Raw genomic sequence first — 26,131 nt, forward strand, 5'->3', positions numbered from 1 at the left:
CACTTAAACTGCGCACCGTCCTGCCCTCTGGAAGACAGACATGCAACAGAGAGACAGGATTATTTGAAGCCCTTATGTTAAAATTTCACTCTGTTCCTGATCATCCGTCCTTGCAAATAAGTAATTGCTTGAATTTGGCATCAGAGGAAACAAATGATTTCTGACGACTTCGTGTTGAGAGCACCTTGATTGTAGATTAAAAGGCATCCCCTGTCAGTTTTGTGATTCCAAACGGCTGCTGTGCCAACAATTTTAGGTCACACCTGTTGTTGGAGATCACATTTTATGCGCTTTTTTCTGCATCTGAAGTTAATTTATCTCATTTACTTTGCGCTCGTCCTGTTTTGAGAGCTCAGTTTTCTTATTCAAACTTGTTTGAAAGGCACAAATGGTTGAATGTGACATTAGCAAGCAGAAAGTAAAACTTTGCATGATGCATCGTGCCTCCTCAAATAAAACTTTAAATAGCATCGGAGCTACATCACAGCATTCCCGCAGACCGTCTTGCTGCTCCCGAACCTCTGAACCAGAATGCCATCATTAGTTTTCCAATTATTGGTTTGATTGAGCATTAGTCTGTTGGTGCTTTTTGACTTGTTTTTGTAATTATGAGCACACAACAAGGCGCACAGTAATCTGCTTTGAAGCCAAAGTTCAAAGGGACTCAATAAAAATGTGATAATTTCTCCTTCACACTTTATCAAACCGTGGAATCACATTAATGGTTGCCGTCTGTTCTAATTAGACTGTTGACAGAAAATAATATAAGCTAAGTACAGATTTTCAACAGCTGGGATAAATAAAAAAACTGAAATGAAATTCTTTGGAAAAGAAGTATAAAATCTTTACTGCTCTGTGTTTTCAGTTCATTTGAAAGTTTGCTTCATTTCACTATGAAATTTTACTATTGATTTTTTTAACTCTGACAAAAAAAGCAAACTCCTAATTTGTTCATTGTCTTTCAATGCATCTGTGGAAATTTTGCAATCACTGTTCAGCAGCAGTAATTAGCTCTTCACATCTGAAAGTCATGAATATTTATTTTTCATTTTTAAAGCAGGTGGAGAGTTCCCCCAGTCCTACCCCATTTTGGTGCAGATCATTTACATGTCTGAAAGTGTTTCATGCTTAGGAATATGGAAGCCATGTTGGAGAGGGGAATTTTACATAATGCCATCCATTTGAACCTGTCATATATCCAAAGTTTCACTTGTTAAAACTTTTAGAAAATATTTTAACACAAATACCCCTATACATTAATATATGCATATTTGTCTGATGTTACCCAAGCTGCAAGTGTATCTATGAGCTGTCATCTGCACATTAATTTAGCCACTAAGCAGATTTATGCTCCTGCTCTCTGCACAGCCAGACATCGGAGTGCTTAAAACACTGCTCACTCTTTGGAGGAAAAATTGGACATATGCTAAGACTGTGTGTCTTGGGAAGTGTTCTGCATTTTGTAGACGTCTGTCAAATACTTAAATCTGTATGTCAAAATGTTCACATTTAAATATATGATCTTACAGTGAACAATCTCTGTGGAGATCTGTTTTCACATATACAGTGTTAAATTGAAACTATTTTGTAACTGCATGTTTTACAAAACAGTACAAGAATGCCACCATATTTTTTTACAGAATAGTATATGGTGCAATAATTTAAAAATCTTGAGGATTTTTTTCTGTGCAGAAAAAGAATGTACTATTGGCCAAAGATGGTCTGTCCTTCAGGTGTTCACTCAAACCAGAATGATCTAGGCCAGTCAGCTTTCCTGCATCCCTCTCAAGTTTAGTGACAGCTTTTGTTTTCCTATTCCGAGGGGCTCATTGTGTCATTTCCTCACGTATCACTGAATGCTACAATGCTTTTCTGTGACATTACTTTGATTGGCACCTCTTTGGAAGGACGGCCTTTGTGCATGAACAACAATGCATCATAATTCAGGACCAGCACAAGCTTGTCTGTTTTCCCATTCAAACTTCACGTGATCCCGTGCATCTCCACATGAGTGCTCCCGAAATCAGATACATGGCTTTTTGAATACCTTTTTGTTTTATTTTCAAGTCCTAAAGCTCCCTGTGGCGCCTCTAGAACAGAGATTCATTGATTTCTGTGCATGCACCCGTCATAGAGCCCTGCTATGTTTCTGCATGAAAGCTCTGTTGCATCATTATTGTTGGGATCAGTTATTCTTTGAAGTGGCCCTAAAGGTTGCCAACATTGTTGTACATAAATAAAGTTCTTTTAAGGAAAAAAAGTCTCTTGCACTTTGGATGTTTGTAAAACATATTTATGCTCCCAATTCTCTCAATATTACACAAATATTGTTACTATTTAGATCTAGAACGATTTGATAAAATAATGTTCAAATAACTTAATGAGAGGGTTGTCATATGTTTTATGACAATTGTCTTTTTGGCAGCAGTGCAAATATTCATTGGTTCAGATTTTGTGATTTAGTAAATGAGAGAAAAAAGATAACATACAAAAACTAGAGAATATATGACTGACAAATGAGCAAATGCCAAGAGAAAAAAGGATTGAATAACTGTCAGAAACCCTGGACATCACTCCTGACCACAAAGCCATGCTCTTTCCACACAAAACCACTGGTGGCTTCAGATATGAGCTCAATACTTCCTCCTCTATCCTTCAGATATTTAGGGATTTCTAAAACCACAACTGCCTTGAGGTCAATTTTATTCCCTGAAGGTTTTAATCTGTGTTTTCCTCCCTTCAAATCCAGACCTTTGTGGTTCAAACTTACGTTTTCTTAAAAGGTTTTCATGTGAAGTCGCTGCAGTTATAGGTTATTTCTGACCTAACAACGACCTAAAGAGAAAATAATTATTTAAAACCCTAGATGATTCAGTTAACCGTCATAAAACCAGTAGATTTACTCTCAAATGTTTACTTAAATTTCAATATTGAGACATTCTATAAAGAAAAATTCAACAAAAAAACCCAATTATATACAAGTTAAAGCTTTATTCTCAAGTCTTGTCAAGATTGCTGTGAAAAAGCAATTTCTTTTTTCAGATTTCTTCTGTTCTTTGTTTTTTTTTGTTACACTTTAATGTTTCAGTGCATCAAACAAAATCCAATATCAAACAAAATAACTGGACTAAATGAAAAAAATGCAGTTTATTATGTATTAACATATAAACACAGAAAAGAAGCATTCAGTTTTTAAGCTCCACTTTACGCTGCCTAAACTGTGAGTTCCTTTAAATCGAGGCTAAAACCCACCTGCTGAGAGCTGCCTTTGACTAATAATAGGTGAAACATTGATTAATCTATTTTACTATGTTAAAATATTATTAGTGATTTTGATGATGGCATTTGATTAAATGTAATGTTTATTGCTTGTTTTATAATTGGTCATTTTATTATGTTTTTATCAGGTTAAATATTTTGAAATGCCTTGTTGCAGAAATTTGCAGTACAAATAAACTAGACCTATTCCAAATGATTAAATAATCAATCACTTTGGTAATTGATCAATTGTCCCATCCATTCTATTTTAGTGTAAGCTAATTGACACACTCCAAATTCCTCATAACATAAATCTGGTTTCTCAATTGTGACATCATTAATTTCATTGTTTGTTTCTACTTCACTGTTTTACCTTTAGTAGTTTTAGTTTCATCATTCTTTTATCTTTTTGGGAAATAAAACTGACTTTAGATGCAGAAAATATGGACGTGTTGCATATACTTTACTCTTTAATTTTTCCTGGATCATTTGCCTCATCATTGATTGAAAGGTGAATTCCAGACCAGGCTGCTGTGGAAACGTCCTCAGACATGTTTGATGCTGATGAGTCACAGTGACGTTGATGGTTTTGTTTCATCTTTCAATAATCAATGCAGATTGATTTTAGGCTCTGTAGCACTTTTCAAACCAAACACTGTCCACCACACAACTTACTGCTCCTGGTTAAATGAAAGCAGCGGCCATTTTAAGAGGCACTGTTGGAATTTGGGATGTTTATAGAAACTAGAAGTTCACAGGTTAAACCTGAAAGAATCAATGTCTTGACATTGTTGTACAAAAAAGCTTTTAGCCAATTAACTAGATGTTGTTTGTGTCATTTTGTTTTATCTGCTTATCTTGTTTATCTGAGCGTGGTGCTATATGAATAAAACATGCTTTGTAGCTTACTTTAATAATTTATACGAGGCAACTTAGGCCTTGTTTATAAAATATTTTCAAAACATTTCCAAAAAAAACTCACATATGCACAACAGTAAAAATGCTCCATGTCCAGATGGAAACGTTGTTGTTGTCCCTGAGCCTGAGCGCATAAGTACAGATAACGTGACCATCACCATCGTTTCCAAAGTTTTTCAGTTTATGCTTATAGACTTAATCAGTTCCACTCTGCAACTCTTTGTCAAACCTTTTGTGTTTTTGTCCTGCCTGAATGCTGCTGCTGTGTAAGTGAGAGGCCAAAAATCAACAAAACATTTGATTTTTTTTACTGTCCTGGCGTTGTCATGTAAACGGGGCCTCTGTCACTTTGATGGCCCATCTCTGCCAGTTGTATTAAATAAAAGAAGAAAGATTACTTCACCACAGTGATGACACAATCTCTCTAGGCTTTAACAACTGACAAATACAAGACATTTTGCTGTCAACGGCCCTGGTGAGGATTAATCTGAACCCCTGGTCGTCTCTCTGAGACTTATTTAGTGCAACTGAGCATAACCTCAAAGACAAAATGTTCGTGGACACAGAGTCTTTATTACACTTTTAAAAGCCCTTCAAATTTTGACAGAACTAGGGTAAACGAGACAAAAGACAACCTGCTAGCTGATAGTCAAAAAACCTGTCAGAGGGGACAACATGGTGAAATGTATCTGTAAGCTTCTACATCATACTGAGGCGTAGCAGATCATGCATCTCTGCTCAGCTACTGCCAACTGTTTCTCATCAAGAGAAGAACAAAAACCAAAATAAAACGGTGTAATACTTCAACTCCATTCAGCCTGCAAGTCTCTGTACCTAAAATATGTTTGAATCTAGAATCTGGTAAAGATATTGATATTTTTTCACATTGCAACTGACAGACAACAATGGAAAGACTGACACAACTGCAAACCTACCTAGATATAGTTTATTGTTACCAAGTTATCATTGTGGGTCATAGGAGGGCTGGAGTCCATCTTCATCAATCATTAGACAAGAAGTGGGGAGCAAACTGGACAAGTCATCAGACCATCGCAAGGCAACACACACACAGGATAAACAACCATGCCTACATTGTTTACAGTAATTGTTTACTGTGTTTAGAGTAAACAGTTGACCTGAAAGTCATGTTTTGAAGAAGCCAGAGTAACAGGAACATACAAACTCCATGCAGAAAGACTCTAGGCAAAACTTAACTAAAACCTTCTTGCTGCAAGGCAACAGTATCATCATCTGTGCCCCATGTTGGGGCTACCATGTGCAGCCCCAACATGGTAAACATCTCTACCTATGCTAGCATGAAAGGTAGGGTACTCACCAGAGAAGCAGCCAAGGGGCCCATGATATCTTTGGAGTTGCTGCAGTGATCTCCAGCTCAGATGGGATAATCTGTCAGCAGGACAACTCTCATCATGGATGCCACAAACCTGGTCTTTATGCAAGAGCAGCAGAAAGAAGGCCACAACCCATATCGGGGGCACTGCCACATGAGGAAGATGTACCTCTAGTCAGATTAGATAAAACAACTTTTTGGTCAAAAAAATGAAACTGCACACCACTCTGAACACACCAGAGGACAGTAGCAGCGTTATGCAGTGGTTTTGTTTTTCTTATGGACGGGGAAACTGATCAGACTAATGCATACTAATGTGTTAGAATGACCCAGGAAAGTCCTGACCTAAATCAAAGAGAATATTTTGTGAATTTTAACTTTAGACATCTTCTGCACATAGTTAAAGCTTGAACTATGTTGTAGAGGTAGAAAGATTGTTAAAACCCTGGTCTCTCGAGCTTCAAAGCTGGTTGAGACACATCCTACATCCTGCAGCAGCAGGTGGTCCTTCAGAATATTGACTTGGATAAGCTGAACAGAACTGCACACCATGTTTCTCAGATTGAGTTTCACAAAGACATGGACCACTTTCCTTCCACTACACAATGATGCACTAGTTTGTGTTATTCTGTCATATTAAGTTCAAATAAAACACTGAAATGTGAGGTTGGAAAGTTTCAAAGGTGTAAAATCCATAAAAAGAGCGCAGCTTTACTTGAACAGAAAAATATATTTGCATTATGAGGAAAACAACTTTGCTCCCAAAGTGTCTGATTTGTTCTTAGTTATAGGCTGAAAGAGTTCTGCACTAGTTTTTATCACAACCTCACACATAATCAATTGTTTCCATTTTAGAAATGCCTGCAGATGACATAAACAGAGTCAGCTTAATAAACAATAACGGTTTTCCCTTCTTATCATAATCACCAAGCAACTTTACTTTTCATCTGTGCAGCACATGCATAAACAGCTTCTACCAAAGCTTTTGATGCAAGATTGAAGACAGAAAAAATGTTTACAATGTCAACACCATTCAATTTGATAATCGATCTGCAGAGCTGAGGCATTGTGATCTAAAAGGAATTGATCATTTGAGACAATTATAAACCATCAGGAAGCGACTTGCTCCCAGATATTAATGCTCACTTTATAAGATTCTGTAACTAAACAACATTCTTTGGGTTGGAGCACAACTTAATAAATCCTAAAACATTTTTCTACCAGACTCCAAATGATTATTCAACAACTTGCTCATTCATTTTCCATAAAATTGGCATCACATGAGTTATTCTGTTGTGTTTTCAGGCTGATCTTTTGCTTTCTGCAGTGCTGTCAGTTATAATCCTTTCTAAGGTTTTTCTTCCAGAAGCTACAGAAATGCAGGTGCATCAATTTTCTGCAGAAGCTTCATAACGCTGACCATGAAGCTGCAGTGCAAGTGGCAAATGAGCCCATAAATCTAAGTCCTGCCCGAAACCCCATAACCAAAAGGCCATAGTGTTCGATGACACAAGGAATTATCCACTGCAGAAAAACTGTTCCTGTCTTTAATTATAGGGGAAGTCTACTTCATTCAGTGCAGAGATACCATGCTTCATTGTTGATGTATGCTTATGACCTGTCTCATTCAGAGTTCAGTGGGAGGTTTTGTGTCTCATCTGTTATAATAATGCACTATTGTGCAAGTTGGCCCTTAACACAAACTCAGAGTTAATTTGTCGTTATGGTTACCCACATGATTATTCTGGGCTAAATTCAAAGTCCCAACAAAACTAGTGCTTCATCATTCATCCTTAATTAAGTTTGTGACATTTTGCACCAATTAACAAATCATTCTTGGCATCCTGGAGCATTTACAGCCTGGCCTTTGACTCTGTATTTACATGTTTTCTTTTCCCTGTTGCTTGTTTTCATATAAACATGTTTTAGATCAGGGTTGCTCCAATCCTTGAGAGCTGCTGTCCTGCAACTTCCCTTCTCTTGCGTACATGAATTAAATTGATTTGCCATTGCCAGACCTCTACAAAGCTGTATGACATGTGGATGAAGGTATTCAGCCATTTGATTCTGTTGTTGCAAAAAATATGCACCTCAATGTTACAGGAAGACACTGAATAAACAACCATGTCCAGGCACACATTTGTTCTTAAGGGCAATTTAGAGTTGGCATTCAATCCGACATAGATCCGTTTGCTCTGTGGGAGGAAGCTGGAAGACTTATGAAACTGAACTTAACTTTTCTACAAAACATAGTTTTTTGAATACTCTTTTTCTCTTAATAAATGACATCAGGATTTAAAAGCTACATGTTGGGTTCAGTGCAACATGAAGCTGTTTGAGTAGCTGCCACTGTAAATTTATTCTGCTGGTGTTCAGAAAGTAAATCTGGAAATGTCTGTATTTAAAAATTGTGTGGTTATTGAAATTTTAACATGTGGAGGAACAATTATTACTGCAAGTAGTTTTTTTTTTTTTTTTTTTTTTTTTTTTACAGCAACAAGAAATCAGCGAGAAAAATAATCGAAACATCGAAGCAATCCATTAATCAAAGTTGATTAAGAATATTATTTTTTTAGATAATTTCTATATAACTTCGACATGTTTCCTCTGATTATATATTTTTGGGGTTCATTGCCTCAGCCAGAATCTTAATTTTACTCATGTTCTAAAGCATTTGGATCACAGCAAACTTGTACTTAATAGAGCGACTGCGTTTGTGTAATGAACGATTTAAATTTCACACCATTACTACATTATCATGGTTGTGTATGCAGCCTCCTACCTCCTTTGAAGCTCAGCTCCTTTCTGAATGATGAAATGATAATTATTATTCTAGTGCGTAAAAGTTAAAGGGCAAGGCTTCACTGTCAAATATGAGCAAATTGTTTAGCATCATTAGATATAATTGAATTATTCTTTTGAAACTAATTCTGTAAATGGAAAGATTAAAAATATCATTTTGGACCTTCAGTTCTGAAAGAACCCCACATCGACATGTTGAGTTGAATTACACAATTATGTGTAAAGTTTAATAAAGTTATGGAACTTTATGATGGTGTGTTGAAAATTTAAAAATAAAAACAAAATGCCCAATAACAAAGTTTTAGCTGGCCAACTGCCCAGCGTGAACCAAACTTCTCATCCGTTGACCCCTGCGAGACAGCAGCTCCCCCAAAATCCTGCATGAGTTAACGAGTGTAGACCATAGATGGACGGATGGAGGACCCCTCTTCAAAGCTCTCTACACACTCATGTATGTCATTGCACTAGTATGATGCTACATTAGGAGTTTGGACGTAACGCTGCCTGCACAGTGAGAAAAAACTCTCCTGTATCCCTCACACTAAACAATGACCAAACCATTCAGTGGAAACAATGCATTATGCTACTTCTGGAGGACAATGGATTTAACTTTGCAAGAATAAATGCTCAGCAAGCTCCAGCCCTGCTGAAACAAGTCAGATTAGCTTAAATTTCCGCCATGTTGGATCAGTCAGGGTAACTGTAAGAAAACCTTTAGATGTGTCCAAATGGTTGGTGCTGATATTTTTAACCTCAAGTTGTTTCTATTGGTCTAAAATTGAGATATCATGGATTTTTCAGGCACATAGTGCTTTTTTCTAGCAGTAACTCTTACCTTCAGTTATTGAAAACACTGCATATATCAAATATGGCTTAAAATAAGTTTGACTTCACAGTTTGATGCGTTAGAAATCAGGCCTCTGTCTCTTTAAGAAGCTCCTGCTCTTTCAGACATTCTGCCTTCAACACATCTTCACAACAATGTTACACCATTATGCCGTTTACAACCGTTATTGGAGCATTGCACTGAGAAGTAGTTCCTATGATAAGTTAGGCAGACTCATAGGTGTTTGCTAGTGGCTGCTGCTGCTAGTCTGGAGGATCTGTGTGAGGAAAGTAAGTAGAGAACGGTTGCTCTGTGAGGTGGAAACTGGGCTGGAATCTGCAGCTCCAAAGAGGAGAAAATAGTCACCAGATTGAATTTATGTGGAAATAGTCAGCGCTTTCAGTTAGCAAACATGCTGCTACTGAAGATTTCGGGATTCCTTAAACATGAAAAAATTGAAGCAACACTCCAGGTGTGTGTTTTCTGATAACATAATGTAACATGATGTAAAGCTCAAACATGCTGATTTTATATAGTAACCCTCTTTAGGATTTGCTATTTAAGATGCCACACAACATGAAACCATTAATTCCATTTGATGACCTGCAATTTAATTTGCAATAGCATGCATTACTTGGCATGAATTATTTTTATCATAAAAATAATTCATAACCGGCTTCACATTAGAAATTATTACTATTTTGGATTAATGTAAAAAAACATCTGTAGCATTTCAGTAACTGTAACTGCAAACAGCTTTTGCCTGTTATGTAGTTTCATTTTGTATATTTATTAGTAGACCATAAGCAGCACAAGGGCACCTGCATCAAAGTTTCCCTTTTCTACTTTAAATACTAGAAAAGTCAGTGATGTTGTTTATTGGGTACAAATTAGCCTGTTTCATATTAATTCTACCGGACATCACCTCTTCACAAAGAGGACATCTCATTGATGAGACCATGATGAATTAGCATCTCAGTTGGAGGAAAAATGATTAAAAGCTTCAATAGAATTTTGGATGCATCCTCAAGAGCCTCCAGTAGCTATTCAGGCTGAAGACCCATTTGGAGGATGACCAAGTTTTAATTAGTACATCCTTAAATTGAACAAACATGCTTATTTATTCATAACAAATGTGAGATGTAGCACAGACTCATGAGTTCAATGAGCTCCCTAGTTCTTTTCTGTTAAAGCGAGGAGGGGTGTCGGCCCTGTTGCTCCAAGTTTTCGCTGTCAGCAAAGCCTCATAACTGCATTTCTAAGAGTTTGAATGGAGGGCAGGTTGACTCCTTTCTTCTGCTTGTCGCTTTTTACTGAAATGCTCCACATTATCATAAAAATAAATGACAAAAAAGTCCAAATGGAGCAAATCACACTTACCAAATTCTAATCCAAACATGGATTTCCAATTTGATAGAATTTCTTGAAAGAAACCCTTTTTTTACCTTTGAAAGACGGGGAGCAGTGGGGGAAGTTTTTCTGTATAAAACGCAGCCTTAGGATTGACACACCGGTCAGCTCTGTGGTGAAAACAAGCTTTTTCCAGTTGTACCAAAATCGAATCCATTTTGTCCAGGCAGGATTTTGAAAAGATCATTCATGTCATTGTTGTCGGACACTTTGAGTATTGATTAAAACTGTATTCTGGTGTAAGAAAGGCTGATTTTTCTCATCTTCAGCTTGTTCAAAATACAGCTGATCATTTTCTAACTGGATCACAGAGGCTCCCTGGGTGTTAACAAACTGCCTTTAAATTCTCTAAAGTTTTTAAATGTCTTAATGGATCTGTCAAACTTGCTTCCTGATGCACACCTTCATAGACTTTAAGGAAGAGTCTGCAACCTGCAGCTTTGGAGCTGCAAGTGGCTCTTTGAACCTCTCACAATGGCTCTTAACGTTGGCTAAAAATTATAAAGAACTACAAGAAAGAATTGCATTTTCTTGTGGTTCTGCTCTTTATAGAGTATCCAGGAATAAATAAGACTACTTAATTGAATTTATGCATCAGAAATCTGTGTGGTCTTCTGAAATAACTGTTGTTTTATACTGTGCAGGAAGAAGTTACAGTTAAAAGTGTATGTGAAGTATATAAATTATATTTTGTTATCACAATATCAAGACTTTAGCTGACACTAGTTTTGAAACAGTCATCTTCTATCCCTTAGTAACCAAATAAAAGAGTAATAAAGAAATCAAGCAAACATAAAATGATTAACTACTGAAAGAGAAGTTCCACCAGAACTGAGAAAGGAGCATCAGAGTAATAATATCTGATTAGAGGTTCGGTTTTTATCTCCAGATCTATCGGCGTCTCTGTAAGGATGTCTCTGAAATGCAAGGTTTTGCAAGTGAATTGAGTTCTTAATACCCGTCCTAAATCTGAGGGAAGATTTGGAGGAGAGGAAAAGGAGAATTCAAAAGAATTAATGAGCTCAAGGTGATCCATGAACTCTCTGCTCTGAACGCAGCTTTATCAGGAAATCAAACGCCTTCCTTGGTGACGGTTGTTATGATCATTTCTCAATAAACCAGACTGGATCCCTGGACCTTTGGTTCTTACTGTTGCCTTTTCCATCACCACTGACACTTTGAACAGGCCTAAAGGTTATTCTGGGGAAGGTAGTAAGGGGTGTCTTATCTGGCTCAGGTCTCCGAAGTTATGCAGAGTAGAAAGCCCTGCAAACTAGAGATAAGGAAGAAAACACTCCTTAAGAAGTGTCAAAGTGATGCTGAGCACATTGAAGTGTAGAGGAAAAACAAGACGGAGCTTTGCTGTTGCTTTAAACAAAGATTAAAGTCTAAAAAAGTTCAGCAAACAAAAAGCAAATTTTTTTCTCTGCCGAATGCTGAACAGGTTGATCAGACTTGATAAATCCAAGTGGGCTGTTTCTTGTTCTGTGTGGCTTAGTCTTCCCAAACTGTAGTCAGCATTAGAGAGCTCACAGATGTTTCTCTGTTGTAAAGTCATTAGGCACTGATCCCAAAAACATGTGCTCATGGGAAATTAGACAATCAAAGCTGAGCCCCCCCCATCATTTTTAGAGAGGCAGTTCTGAAACACCAGATAAGAACTTTCTGGCTAAACAGCAGCCTATCTGTAAGTCTAAATGTGTTATTATAAGAAAAATATATGCAAAAATGCATTCATTTCAAAGCTAACTCTGTTTTAAACTATCAAAGAGATTATTAGCTTAGCGACTATTGTTTTGACTTTTATTGAAAGTCATAAAATTAATGAGAGACTACATATCTGTCATAAACATTGTATTTGGACATGCTCACATTCTCAGGAAATGAATTTGTGGGAAACGAGATTGATTTTAGCCCAGTTTAATATCCTGATGATGTTATTCAGCAAATGTTTTGGCCAGAACAAAATGCATACATGTGTGTGCATAAGTTTGTAAAACACAGTTTACTTTGTCTCCGCAGAGCAGATTGGACAGTAGACAGTTGTTCAGTAGTGTGCAGCAATAGGTGTGGGAGGGGCAGTGCTTTGCTGCTCTTTGCATCCAGGGAAATCTGGTCCCTCTGAATGCTGCATTGTGTTTCTGCTGCATCTTTAAACCATAGCAACTGCAGCTTGGATCTTAAATTGTGATGAGCTGTGCAATCGATGCAACAGTTTTGTAAATTTATCCACATTTCTATTCAAACATGGGTTAATAGGAGAGACGAACTCAGCCCTGTGTAAATATAGTTGGTATTTTGCTTTTGGAGGTGAAGAATATGGTTTCTGTTCAAACTACAATCTTTTTTTATTTATTTATTTATAATCAACCCTGAAGCCAACATGTTTAGTTTTTTTCTGAATGCATTTCCTTCCCCAGAGCTGAATGAATTTTATAGAAGACAGTAAGCAGAGTCTCCCTGCTACGCAGGTGAAACCAGGGAGTCTCATTGTGATCACTTTAATTTTCTCAGTAGTTTCCATGTCACTGAAGTAATCTGAATTATTCTGAGCAATCTATGAAAGTAACTGATTTTGAGTCTTAATGACCTACTTGAAGCTGATAAACGTTACATAACTGTTAATCTGTAATATTTCTATACCAACGGCAGCTTTAGATTTCTGATGTAGCACGAATGTGAATCTAAAATTGCCTGAGAAAAAAGATAGTACACTGACTTGAGGATTAATTTCTGGCTGATTTAGCAAATTATTGTAAGCACCGTGCTTCCTAAAAAGCAAAGAAATGCTTCCTAAAATAACCTGTGTGGGGTTTTCTCTGGAGCCTGGATGTATGTGAATAGTGTGCCACAGCAAGATGCATCTGTTTTGTGAAATTCACCATCAAGGAGTCAGGGAGGCAAAAAGAGGATGATTTTTATATAATTTGTGTAAATGCAGTTTTACATGTTAAGGTGTATTCAGAAAGCTGTAACTTGCTCTGAGAAACCTTTATGAGATGATGAACCTTTTGATAACATCTGGAAGAAATGAAACCTTACAATGACATTTGGGATCAGAACATTGGCATTTGAGGTTAAAGAGTGAATAACGACTTCTTGGAATAAGAGTTCTTCATCCTGATCAGACAGAGAGCAGTATCCAGTTCAAAGTAAAGAGAGATTTCTAGTTTGATTAGAGTCTGAACTCTTGCATTAAGTTTTGACTTACTGATTCTGATGGTGGTCGTTGTTTGTTTTATTTTATTTATTTATTTTTTTTCTGATGCTGTTAAATGTTCACCAGAACACCACAGCCTGGTACAAACCTGGTAGCAGAGTAACAACAGATGAGCCATGATGCTCATCAATGTGGTTTCAGTTGCTAACATGATCAGAAAAGTTTCCACATTTTGGGAATGAAGCAGAAGTCACTGGGAAGAGTTTGGTGCCAAAGTTTGCAAAAGTTGTCTCGCTTCCTACAAACTCGACACGACTATACTGATTAAAAACATCAGCTGTGGGGAAAAAAGGAACAACTGAATGACTTTAACCTCAAGGTTTAATTTCTTACTCTACAATTATGTTTTTCTAAGTGATTTCTCTTTACTCCTGACAACCACTGTCACTGCCCCTTTTGAACTTTACCCAGAAATGTAGATTTTTCAAATTGTCAGGCCAAACCCATAGTCTCTATATGTGAGAAAAGGTGAAATGGGTTCCTTAGATAGCAGATTGTGAAACATTTTGCATTCAGTGGTGTTCTGCACTCTTGTGAACCTGTCCATGACATTTTAGAAGTTATTATTCTAGTTTATCCTTGAGCAGTTAGAGTAGATGAAGATACACCAAAGTGGTTAAAGAGTATGCATCTGGCTGCATCTGCTTCTGCATTGTAAAGCATGACACATTTTTAGCAAGCATGTGTGGGAACACCATTATTATTTGGATTCAATTAATTTTCATGAATTTACAGCATCTGTTGAAATTTAATTGGGTAAATGTTCAGCAGATTGCCGTCATACCTTTCTGAACATATGCTTTTCATTTGCATTTTGAAAATATAAAACAGGAGCCGTACATATAAAATGTGTTTTCTTGTTACTTTTCTATTTTTTTGTATCTTTCTAAAGGTGTTTATTGTACATTTAAGTTACAAAATTAAGTAAGTTGACTGCTGTTTTGCTTGTCTAGGATTTCTCTTTTTTTATTGGATTTTAGTCCTTATTCATTTACTTTAGCAATTCAGATTATTTTGCTTCCTTCTTGATACGGCTTCAACTTTGCAGCTTTCTGCATCTCTTAAAGGTAACCAGTAATACTGATTTTGACATCTGCATTTTACTCAGGAAGTTAAAACAAACGGGTCCGGGTGTTTTGGCAAGAGAAGCTTATCAGGGAACAGAAAACCACCACTGGCGCTGAACTGGGACAACTCGGGTCATAATGAGTTCGGAAGAGGAAAGAAACATTTAAAGTTAATACCTCCTTTTGTTTCTGAACAAAATCTAAACAAAAATGGCTTCAAATTTTATTCTAATTTTTAAAAATCAGCTCTTAATTTATTGTTTTAGGTACAGTTCATCATTTGCATCAATCCTAAAAACACAAACTGATACCATTTATTGAATCGCCAAGAACTACAAGGAGAGTTTCAACTGCAGTAAAGAAATCTTTAGCACACTCTAAGGTTGCCACCAGTGCAAAGTTTGCTCAGGAATGTCGGAGGACGTGTGTTTCTGCTTCTGCACACACCCTAAGACTTTTACATGCTGGACAGTCAAGGAGGACAGTAAAGAGTCACTTCTCTCCCAGAGTAAAACATAAAGGATAGACTGACATTCTGCAGAAAGGAGCCGGATTGCGCTGTGGAGGACAGGGATAAAATTGTTTTCCACAATGAACCGCCCTTTAAACAGCTTAAGGCATCTGGAAAAAGAATTATCTGGAGAAAAGGCGATCTCGACAACATAATGGAGCAGGCCCACAAAAAATGGCCTGAAAAAGATGAAAACATCCCCCAGCAGCAACTTTTCTCAACAATCCAGACTGTTAAGTGATGAACAATAGTTCCTCCAGCATGATGCAGCACCTACCTTAAATGATTGACTGAATAACAGACTTCTGCAGCACCTGTGGCCAGGAAGTAACTTGAATCAGGTGCACTGGAGCAGAGACATCCAAGTGCTATCCCACACCTCATCCAAAGCCAAGCACTCACATGGTTGTTAGATTTCTGTATTTTCACAAGCAGAACAGTATGTGTACTGTTCTGCATGCTGTATATACATCATGCCCTAAGCACTGTATGTAAACTGTCACAGCAATAACGTCTCTGCAGACAGCCTCTACGAAGAACAACGTTGCAATTTCCATCCAGGAATGTTTAGCCATTTGACAATCTTTGTGAGTATCTAGTGAAGAATCATGCAAATGTCCGTAATTCATCACCATGTCTCATAAACGCTCTTCAAAAGTATTCATGTCTCCTGCAGAAACATAAGCAAAATAGTGGACATGGACAAGTTGAAGCAAAATATCAACTTTGCTGTTTGAGAGTTTATCTGCATAAAGTCCGGCAGTAAACTTCTGACCAATCACACAACACATTGCACAGAGCTCTGTGTGAAATGGTTTGACCAGGTCTGGTGTCTCTAAGGAAGAGGATGAGGACGTCTCCACGCGAAGACAGTTACACAATTTTTGAATGACATTTTGACTCTTTAAATGAAATATGGGAAAACCTTAAAACATGGGACAGTGAGTCCTGAACACAACCCATCTATTCCCGCTTATCTCTGCAGGGGCTGGTGTCTATCTGCAGCAGTACATGGCTAAGGACAATTTAGATAAAACGGTTAAACTCACACTAATGTTTTGGACTATGAACTTCAAACTCCAAACCAAGACTGTCTCGCTGTAAGACAGCAGTGCTACCAACTGTCCCTCCATGCAAACCAGGTTTGAGCGCCCTAAATCTCAATACCAGTGAGAATGTGTTGTCCCTTTGCAGGACGTTTATGTAACTTTCAATAAAAGCCTTTGAAAGGTATTAAATTTTGATCACTAAACTTCACTGTACCAGAACAAGATTTTAGGAAAAAGCACTAACACTGAATGTTCCTGAGTCTGAAACAAGCAGCTGGATGACAGGAAAGATGTGGGTTTAAATAAAACAAGATGAAAGAAAAAGGTATCATTTTATTACTTTCCTTAGCTGACATGAAAACAATTTTGAAGGACAAATAATGATTTCCATTTTTTTTGTCATTTTTCTTCTATTTCAGGAGACAATAATGGATGGCCCCACCTTTTTGATAAATATTTTGGCATGCCGAGTCATAATACCAGGACCAAGTCCAACGTGTGCTGTAAGTGTTCTCTAATGTTTTTAAAGCCATTCTTTACACAGAATGAGGTGAGAATATGGTGTTGGCAGGGTTTTTGGAAATGTGAAGAACACAATTATGTGTGTCATGTATTGTTTTAGGAACAATATCGGTGTGGGTGCAGACAGGAAAATTGCTAGATTTTTTGCAAATTTTGGCCATTTGTCAGAAATCTTTACTCATATGATCTGTTAACTTCTAAAAAGAAGAAATGCAGCCAGATTTAGTTGAGACACTCAGGATTTAATGATAGTTCTGCTGCAGATTCCTTTTGTGTAGGTTTTTATTCTGTCATTAGAGCCCACCCGTTGATGTCGGCTGTAAACAGTTTTTTTTTTTTTTTTTGCATTCTCCCCAAAGTAAGTACTCAGTTTTTCACAATGTGACCTTCACAGTAGGAGGGTGTTCTTCCTTTCATCTCTGAATGTCTCTGTTTCCTGCCACTGGCTTATTTGTGAGAAAAAAGCAAAAGAGGGGGAAAGGATTTAGGGAGAGTAAGTTTGCTTTGGTGTTATTGAATGTAAACCCATTCTGAATGTGCATCATGCCTCAACCCACGTTATTCGCTTCAAAAATCTCCACTAGCAATGGAAACTGACTGCAGAAAATACAATTACCCAATCACAGCTCTGGTGGTCTTCAAAGCACCTCTTGTCATGTTTAAGAATGTGCATGTATTACACTTTAAACCCTTTCATTTTGTCCATTAAGCATGAGCATCAATCCAGTCTAAAGGAAATCTCTCATAAATGAGTAACAAAAATTGGCTTCGAGTTTTAGGATCAAATTTTTTACAGTTGAACATTCAGAAAATCTGAACCGCTGAAGCTTTTTATCAGTAAACTTCACACAGTCTGAGTCACATTTAACACCAGGAGCAGACTGGCAATCTTTCTACTTTGGTCAAGTCTAACAGCTTTCCAGTGTGGTACAGCGGCCTGCCTGGTTCATTCATCAAAACCGTTTGAGTGCCTCTAGGAGAAGAGAACGGGTGTGTGTGTGTGTGTGTGTGTGTGTGTGTGTGTGTGTGTGTGTGTGTGTGTGTGTGTGTGTGTGTGTGCGTGTGCGTGTGCGTGTGCGTGTGCGTGTGCGTGTGTGTGTGTGTCACAGCAGTGTGTGAACGCCACACAGTCATATTTACTGCGATATGCTTCCTGATGAGGCTCATTTGTTAAAATAAAAATACTTTTTTTAAAATGACAACTTTCAAGCTGGCATTAAGCATACTGTTAGTTAAACCCACATTTCTGTGTTATATATTTTTTTTTATTGGTCTAAGGTAATATTCTAATATTTAAATGTCAGATTTTCAGTGCTATAAGCAGAACGTCATCATAATTAACAGAAGTAATGACTGGAAAATAACAATCTGTGTGTAGTTGATTTATATAATGTTTCACTTGATAATAAAGTTATAAAGTTAACATTTTAATTTATTGGGATGGGTCTGTATATGTGTATATGTGTGTGTGTGTATATATATATATATATATATATTTAAAGCTGAGGTAACAGGCAACATGAGCAAAAACGGCTGTTCATGTACTGTACATGAAATGTACTGTTCAAAACAGTACATTTTGCTGTACAAAAGCTGTGCTTTTTGTACAGCAAAATGTACAAAAGTTAAAAGAATTTGAGTTGATGAGCAGTAAAATATTAAAATATGTTCCTTCTAAATCTACTGCAAAAATAAACTCACTAAAAACACAGGCAGTCTGATATTTTGCCCATCTTTCAGTAAGTGTAGTAAGTGTATGTGTAGATACACATACATACACTACACTTACTGTTCCATTTATGCTTTTTTATTTCCAGTAAAATATGTATTTGTACTTGACGTCTGTACGCTTGTGATTCTGAAAACAAAGCCTGACAGCTGAGAGAGAATCTTACAGGAATTAATGCTCCGACTCCTCAAGCCGAGTTTGCAGCTGTGAAAATCTCTTTCCATTTCTTGAATGCTGGACGTAGTTTTTTCCCTGACCTGTCTGCTCTCTTCCTTGGTCTTTATGATGCTGCTTGTTTTCTAATGTTGTCTGAAAACCTCTGAGGTCTTCGCAGAAACGCTGCATTTTATTAAGGCAATAGGTCACTCTGGATTTTCTTTAAAATTATTTTTAGGGTGAAATTGGTCTTAATACAAAGCATGACGGATATTCCGGCGTAAAATAATTGAAAGGAATACATAGTTGTCTTTCCACTTTCTATTGGTTTAACTCTTAAAATCCTAATAAAATACTTTATGTTTTGTGGTTGGAATTAGGACTGCAACAAAAACGTATTTTAGTAATTAATTACTCTGTCGATTATTTATAAAGATGCCTAAAAGGAGATTGATTTTAACCATACCAACTTTATTTATAAAGCACTTTAAAACAACCACAGCTGATACAAAGTGCTGTACATCAAAACACAACATAACAATAAAAAAAACATAAAATAAAAATTTACAGTTTAAAAGCAAAAACATACAATTTAAAACTAGATCCCGCTAGAGTAGAAAGCCAAGTAAAATAGATGGGTTTTAAGACGAGCTTTAAAAGTTTTTGCAGAATTTAAAACTAGTGAAGCTAAAACTCTGCCACTTGCGTTCTGAGTGAAACATGTTTTCACATAAAGGTTTTTTATGCAAAATGTATATATTTAATAGTCTTTTTTGAGTCTGTATGCATTTACAGATAATGGTTAATTCAATTAGGCATGATTAATTAAATTAATCATGATCAATTGAAATAATCTGATTAATACAGTAGAATCTCGTTCATTTTGTCAAACTAGATTAGCAATATTCTCCCAGTCAAAAGTTAATACATTTTTCTACATGAAGTGACAAAGCCATGAATATGTGTTTGTTTAGTTAAGTCATTTTTTTCACCATGCATGTTGTTCAAGGCCTGCTTTGTGGGGGAACTAACTTAAAGACTGTGATTTTGGTCAATTCGTGGCATCAACAAAAAGCTCTTACGTCTGTGTAGCTTAAGTCAAAACCCTGCAGGACTCACTACTTTCCAAGTAGAGGATCAAAGGTATGCGTCTGCTGAGGATAGCATTATGGCAGCCAATGACACTAAAACACAGTATGCTCTTTTTCTCCAGACATCCATGTTTTCTCAATCTGTCTTTCTTATTCTACATCAATTAACAGCCTCTCAGAGGTAAACAAGACTGGGAAGAGAGTTTTTATCCTTCACAGGTGCTGCTCAATTCCTGTTTGAATCTACGTTTAATGTGTTGGCTCTGAAGTAGCACCAAGTTTAATTCATTGTTTCATTAAAGTTAATGATCGGTTGTGCAGCCAGAGAACTGGAGTTCGCAAACGTTTTCTACATCAGTGACACAGAGTTGATTTCAACATGACGGCATGCAAGTAATTTTCAGTTTCTTGCATTAAGATTCTCAGCAGGCGAGGCTTTCGGTGTCTAACATTCCCGTCTCTTTTCGTGCTTCTGCATCTTTTGAGGCTATTAGAGGTCATTCAGCAGGCTGTGAAAATAATGTCGCCCACCACTCAAGAGGTCTCAGAGCTTGGCTTTGTTTATGCTTCACAGACGCAGTGCACAGACGCAGACGCAGTGCACGTATCCTTGTTTGTGTCTCATATGCATGTTGACTTCCTCTCCTGGCTGTGGTAAAAGCAGTCGTACAAAGAAGCCGCCACAAAGCGCTTAAAGTTGAAGCACTTTGGACTTGTCTCTTGGGAATAAGCCGAAATATCCTGAAATATCCAGTGTTTGGTTTGATTTACTATAATTTATGTTGTATTCTAGAAGAAAACAAGCTCAATGCTTTAGTATGTTTTTATTTTCTTCTGTCCCTTCAACTTTGTTTGTCAGAAAATCCTGGTTTCCGTTTTTTTGTTTTATTTTACCTCAACTTTTTAGGGGGTTTTATTTCTGAAGATCCATTGTTGTTTTTTTGTTATAGAAATTTGTGCTCTTTCTGCATAGATATCAGGCAATTAACGGTATAATGTGTTAATGAAAAAGCATTTTTCAGACTAGACATGTTAGAACCATGTGACTCCAAGTTTCCTACTCTTCTCTTCACATTCCATAAAGTTGTGCAAATATTCATATAAACTTAGTAAAGTGTGTCCCCATTGTCAGATCTATATTTTTCCTGAACAGTGACATTACATTTTTATCTGCTTGACAAAAAAATCTGTTCAAGATTTACTCCAAACTTTGGACCATTTTCTGTACTGAAGAATATCAACATTTTTGTTCAGTTTAAAATGATTCAGCATTTCACTTATCCAGTCCAAAGCAGTTCTGAACCGTACTAACAAGGTGTACCTTATAAAATGTCCAGAATATGCATATTTTATCAGAAGTAATAAAAAAGAAAAAAAATGTTGTGTGAGTGACCAAATCTGGAGATATGTGTGTATGGACAAAAAAATGCAATTTATGTCTCCAGACATTCTTTTTTCAAATTTGTTTATCTAGAAGACAAAAAAATATAAACATGTCTAAAATGTGTTTGAAATTTTGAAGTTGAGCTGAACTGAGCTGGTCTACATGATCACTAGATAACCCTTTGTGGAAATCATTTTTCATTATTCAGATGAGTCATTTTGTTTTCTGCTGTGTCATGGCTGCCAACAGGAGGCTTTAAAAAATCTTTGGCTTCCACTGTTTAGCATTCCGAGTCTGCAACACTGGAAGAGGTGAGCTGCTTATCACCGAGCAGGTCAACGTGAATCTAATATGCCATAATTCTAATACTTGCATTCACATAAAGTGAATAGCATGTGAGATATGTCTTTCTCAGTTATTTATAGTTATCTTATAAGTAACTATAAGATAATAACTATAAGTATCTTTCTGAGTTGTTTATAGCTATCTTAGCAGAGGGGTTGTATATAAATTATAATGTGGTAACAGGACCCACCTATTGGGCTTTGCAAACATGTTTATTCCTTTCAAACATGTTTTTTATGTGACCAACACAAAGTGCAACATCATTGTCACATCTGAATGATACTTATTTTTGGAAGAATATCATTCCTACATTGTCACAGAAGAAGAAAATATGTTCCAGTATGCATCCTGGGTGTCCCTCATTTGACCTCTGTTTTCTGTCCTTTTCATTTCAAGGAGTGATGTGTTTGGTGAGTCATGTAACCTTGAGCCTCATCCAGTCATAACTGGCTATTTTTAAAGAACCATCTTTAAATTAAATTATTTAGTGATCTACCCTGACTCATCAAACTGACTTTATCAAAGTCTGATAAACATGACAAATGTTTAAAACACCAACAAGGTCATTCCTAAAGAGGTGTTAGCTAAAAGACGTAACAAAGTGGATGGATTTGTTTCTCCGTCTTTATGTTCTCTCAGATGGAGAGATTTAACCCCAACAGTCGTTCTGTTGTTGTTCCCTTGGCACAAAGCTGTGGTTCCTAATCCCAAGATACATTCATGGAATCAAGATTTATTTGTAAACGGAAGCACAAAAATAAATAAACAGCGAGTGAGAGACATATTTCCATAAACTCCAGAAACATTTAGCCTCCAGACTCCACTGGTAAACAAATGGTAAAGTATCTTAGGTTTGATTTTTTAGCTGTAGAGAGTAAAACATTTGAGTCAAGATTTAATATGGTGGATGGGAAGATTACAACACATTTACCTTCTGTCAGATTGTATCTTCTTAGTTGTTTCCTAATTTTTAAAAATCCAAATTTCATTTTGTGGCCCTATTTCCTTATTTTACAAACCAAACTGAACAATAGTTTCTCAAGGCCAAAACAATCCAAAGAAAATCCTACATGGCCCAAAAACTATTGTTCAAGACAAATTAACAAACAAACAAGTGTGCAAGACAGCTAATTATTCAGAAATTGGTGGTTTAAATATATATTTATAGACATCCTGGATAATATGTGAAACACAAACAGAAATATTTATAATACACATATAATCTATTCCCTGCCAAGGTTATAATTTTAACTTACAATGTGATACTTTTCAGTCTGGTAGAAGTAAATATCTTTCCAAACAAAGTATAACTAACTGCATATGTTTGTAACTTAATGGATGGATATGCAATGTCATCTGATGTTAAATTTACACTTCAGGAATATTTTCCCAACAACACCAAGCCCAAACTTGGTTGTTAATTTCCTTCTTTATTTTTTTGTGTCGTGAAACCCAAATTAAATTGGCTGCCTTCCATCTGAGCTGATCCACCGCAGCACAGTGAGGTTTGGGGCCATCAGCTGTTTATTTCAAACAGCCAACTCATTTACTGCCAGTGAAAGATTCCCCAGCTGCTCTACCCTCAATTACTACTAAAACAGCTGTAATCTCTTATCTGGTTAGCGTGAATGGACCTCCAGCCATAATTACTTTCACTTATTGCGGTCAGGCCAGCGGCTGTTTGGACAGTGATAAAAATTATTGCATTTCTTTTTGCACAGTGAAGATTGGACTGACTAAGATAAAACATGTTGGAGAAGAGTCTTTTTAGATGCTTATGCCATATATAGAAAAGACTGAATGACTGTGTGCTATCAGTTTTAGTGCAACTTATTTTAGGATCTAATTTATTGACATGTTATTGATTTAAAATCTTTCCATTATGAATTTTTAGCTATTTAAAATCATGAAGATTAATCTCTCTTCTGGTTTTCCTAATAATGCTTAGAGCATAAGATACTGTGTTTGTGCTGCTCCACCATTTTAACACCATTAGCTTTGGTTCAGTTTGGTAAAACATCCCAGACCTTGATCCTGTTCAGTTCACACATTTAATGAATATAAATGCAGTTATTTAACATTCCTTCACTAAGAATCAAGAGTATCTCTTCTTATGGTGAATGCTAATCATGCCGGTTTGAGATGACTCCACAGCTTCCTACTTTTTTTAATTTGGAAAATTTGTGTAATATAGAAAATAAAACTTTGATGAACCATTTCAAAACTTTTCACATGTGATGTTACATTCATGTTTATTTAGATTAAATTAGCTGAAAAAGAAAAAAAAAACTTCCAATAACTTGATTATCCTGAATCTTGAGGCCATTATTTGTTTAAACTCCTCCCAAACAGTTTAGTCTTCAAAACTAAATGGTTTATTTTCATACCTACTCTAAGAAATTTGTTATGATATTTGGATTAGAGAACATTTTTGTTTTAACTTTTTATATGAAAAATTTTCGTATAAAAAGTTACATAACTTTTTATGTTTTTTCATAACATAGAAAACAAACTGTGTGTTTCTGTGTGTAGTTTTATATGATACTACACACAGAAAAGTATGTAGTTTGCAGCCTGCAGGAAAAAAAAAGTGAGCAGTAGAAGCAGACATCATGAAGGAATCATCACGTACTGAACATATATGGATTTAGATTTTAGAAATGCATCTACATCCTGTTTCACTTAATGGTTCTTTATTTTCAGTCCTTTGTATTTTTAGCAATCTTTGCTTTGACTGACTTCTTTTCTTTTTTCTTTTTCTTTTTTTTTTTTTTTTTTTTGCTCTGGCTTGGATTAAGGGTTGTTTCCTTGAAAATGTGAAGCTCATAGGAGATTTTGGCTCTCTACCTCTACACTTTGTTTAATAAAACCATAATCTGAGCATATTTTCAGCATATAAGAAGCTTGCTTCTGCATTACCTTTGACAGATTTGGCCACACCAGTTTATGCCCTTAAAAAGGCATGTTGTGTAATCAGAGCATTATGGAAACGGTCACAATAATTTAGGTATTCATGTTGGGGATTTCTGCAGTGTTTTTCTCAAAGCTCAAAATAAAAATATCCATACACGAAATTAAGGCTATGGACATCAACTGAGGTTCTTTTTGTTTTGTTTCTTCATTCATGTTTTGTTTCCATTTTGGAGCTTTTCTCTTGCAGCTGATTGTTTTTTTTGCCCAAATTTTACCTCAGACTCTTCAAAACTTTCAGGTTGGATGCATCAGGCATATGGAGCTGAAATGGATGTTATTTTTATTTAGAGCACATTTCCAACATCCACAATTTAAACCAAATAGATTTGTCTAAATTTGTAATCAACATGTTGATTATCTCTGTGATTATTAGGCCTGACTTGGCTCCCATTCCCTTATCTATCTGCTTTAACTCACATTTGAGAATCAATGAAACAGATATGCTCAGGACCCACATTAATCTATTCATCAATGCAAAACTGCATAAAATTTTTTTAACTTATTGCCTTTCAGCAACAACATATTGCATAAGCAGTTGCATAAATTTTGCAACCTTTTTCCATCTTGCATCTGAAATGGTTGTTGCTATTTTCATACCAAGCAGTCAGGTGTTTAAAAATCATGAAATGGAGCCAATTATAATAAAAGATAGGACATTTCCTTCCTGTGGCTCATTTTGATGACATTACTTGTTTATTGGAAGTCTTTCTTATGCTCTAAGCATTATTAAGAAACCTCACCAGAAATTAGAACAAAATAGAAATTATTGATTGAAGTCACAGTTGAGGGTTCGTAAAAAAAATCATCACTAAGTAAGTTTGCTCTTTAGAATTATTGTCCAAGATCACATAATTCCTAATCAATGATTAGAATACTATTGAAATGTCCATTTATTTTAGAAACTTTACCTCCAACTGAAACATATGAAATTTGCTTTAGAAATAAACTTGATTGATTGAAATATGGCTTACTGAAAATGTGTAATTATGGGTGATAAAATGTGCTGTTCAAATAAAACCTTTCATAAACTTTTGTGGCTCATTTTGCCCTCAAATATTTCCAGGTGTGATGGATTTTTACCCACAGAGATAAATAAATATCCTGTTTTAGTAAATTATATCTTCCATATTTAAAAGGTCAGATCCAAATTGTAATTGTTTATAAAAGCTAGGTTAACTTTATAATTAAGTCACTTTTTTGTAAAACTCTTCTTTACTTTTTTTTTTCTCGCCTGGTGGTTTAATCTGTAACCTTTCATTCTTCAGCAGGTTGTCATTCCTGCAAGCAGCTCCACTCATAGCTCTGCAGGATGACCATTTGATTGACATGTCCTCTGATGTCCTTTTCCCGCCCCTCTCCCCCGTCTCGCAGTGCTGGGTGTCGTTCCTGAGCTCTGCCAGTGCCGAGACCTGGAGCTGGACTGTGACAGCGCTCAGCTAAGAGAAATCCCTGTAGTGGCGATAAATGTCACCGTGATGTGAGTAGAAAATAACCCCTTCTGTTTTAGGGATGGCCTTTT

At 36.3% G+C, this 26,131-nt stretch overlaps 1 protein-coding gene across 1 annotated transcript in view; it reads left to right on the forward strand.

Moving 5' to 3' along the window:
* rxfp1 (relaxin family peptide receptor 1) overlaps positions 1 to 26,131 on the forward strand; it is a 95,049-nt gene that overhangs the window by 33,150 nt on the left and 35,768 nt on the right. Inside the window, exons 3-4 of the mRNA XM_014981980.2 lie at positions 16,832 to 16,915; positions 25,984 to 26,089. Coding sequence (XP_014837466.2) covers positions 16,832 to 16,915; positions 25,984 to 26,089 — 190 coding nt within the window. The remainder of the gene's footprint in view (positions 1 to 16,831; positions 16,916 to 25,983; positions 26,090 to 26,131) is intronic.

Source organism: Poecilia mexicana, unplaced genomic scaffold (genome assembly GCF_051168715.1).
Source record: "Poecilia mexicana isolate PSO_F unplaced genomic scaffold, ASM5116871v1 scaffold_10, whole genome shotgun sequence".
NCBI classification, from domain to species: Eukaryota; Metazoa; Chordata; class Actinopteri; order Cyprinodontiformes; family Poeciliidae; genus Poecilia; species Poecilia mexicana.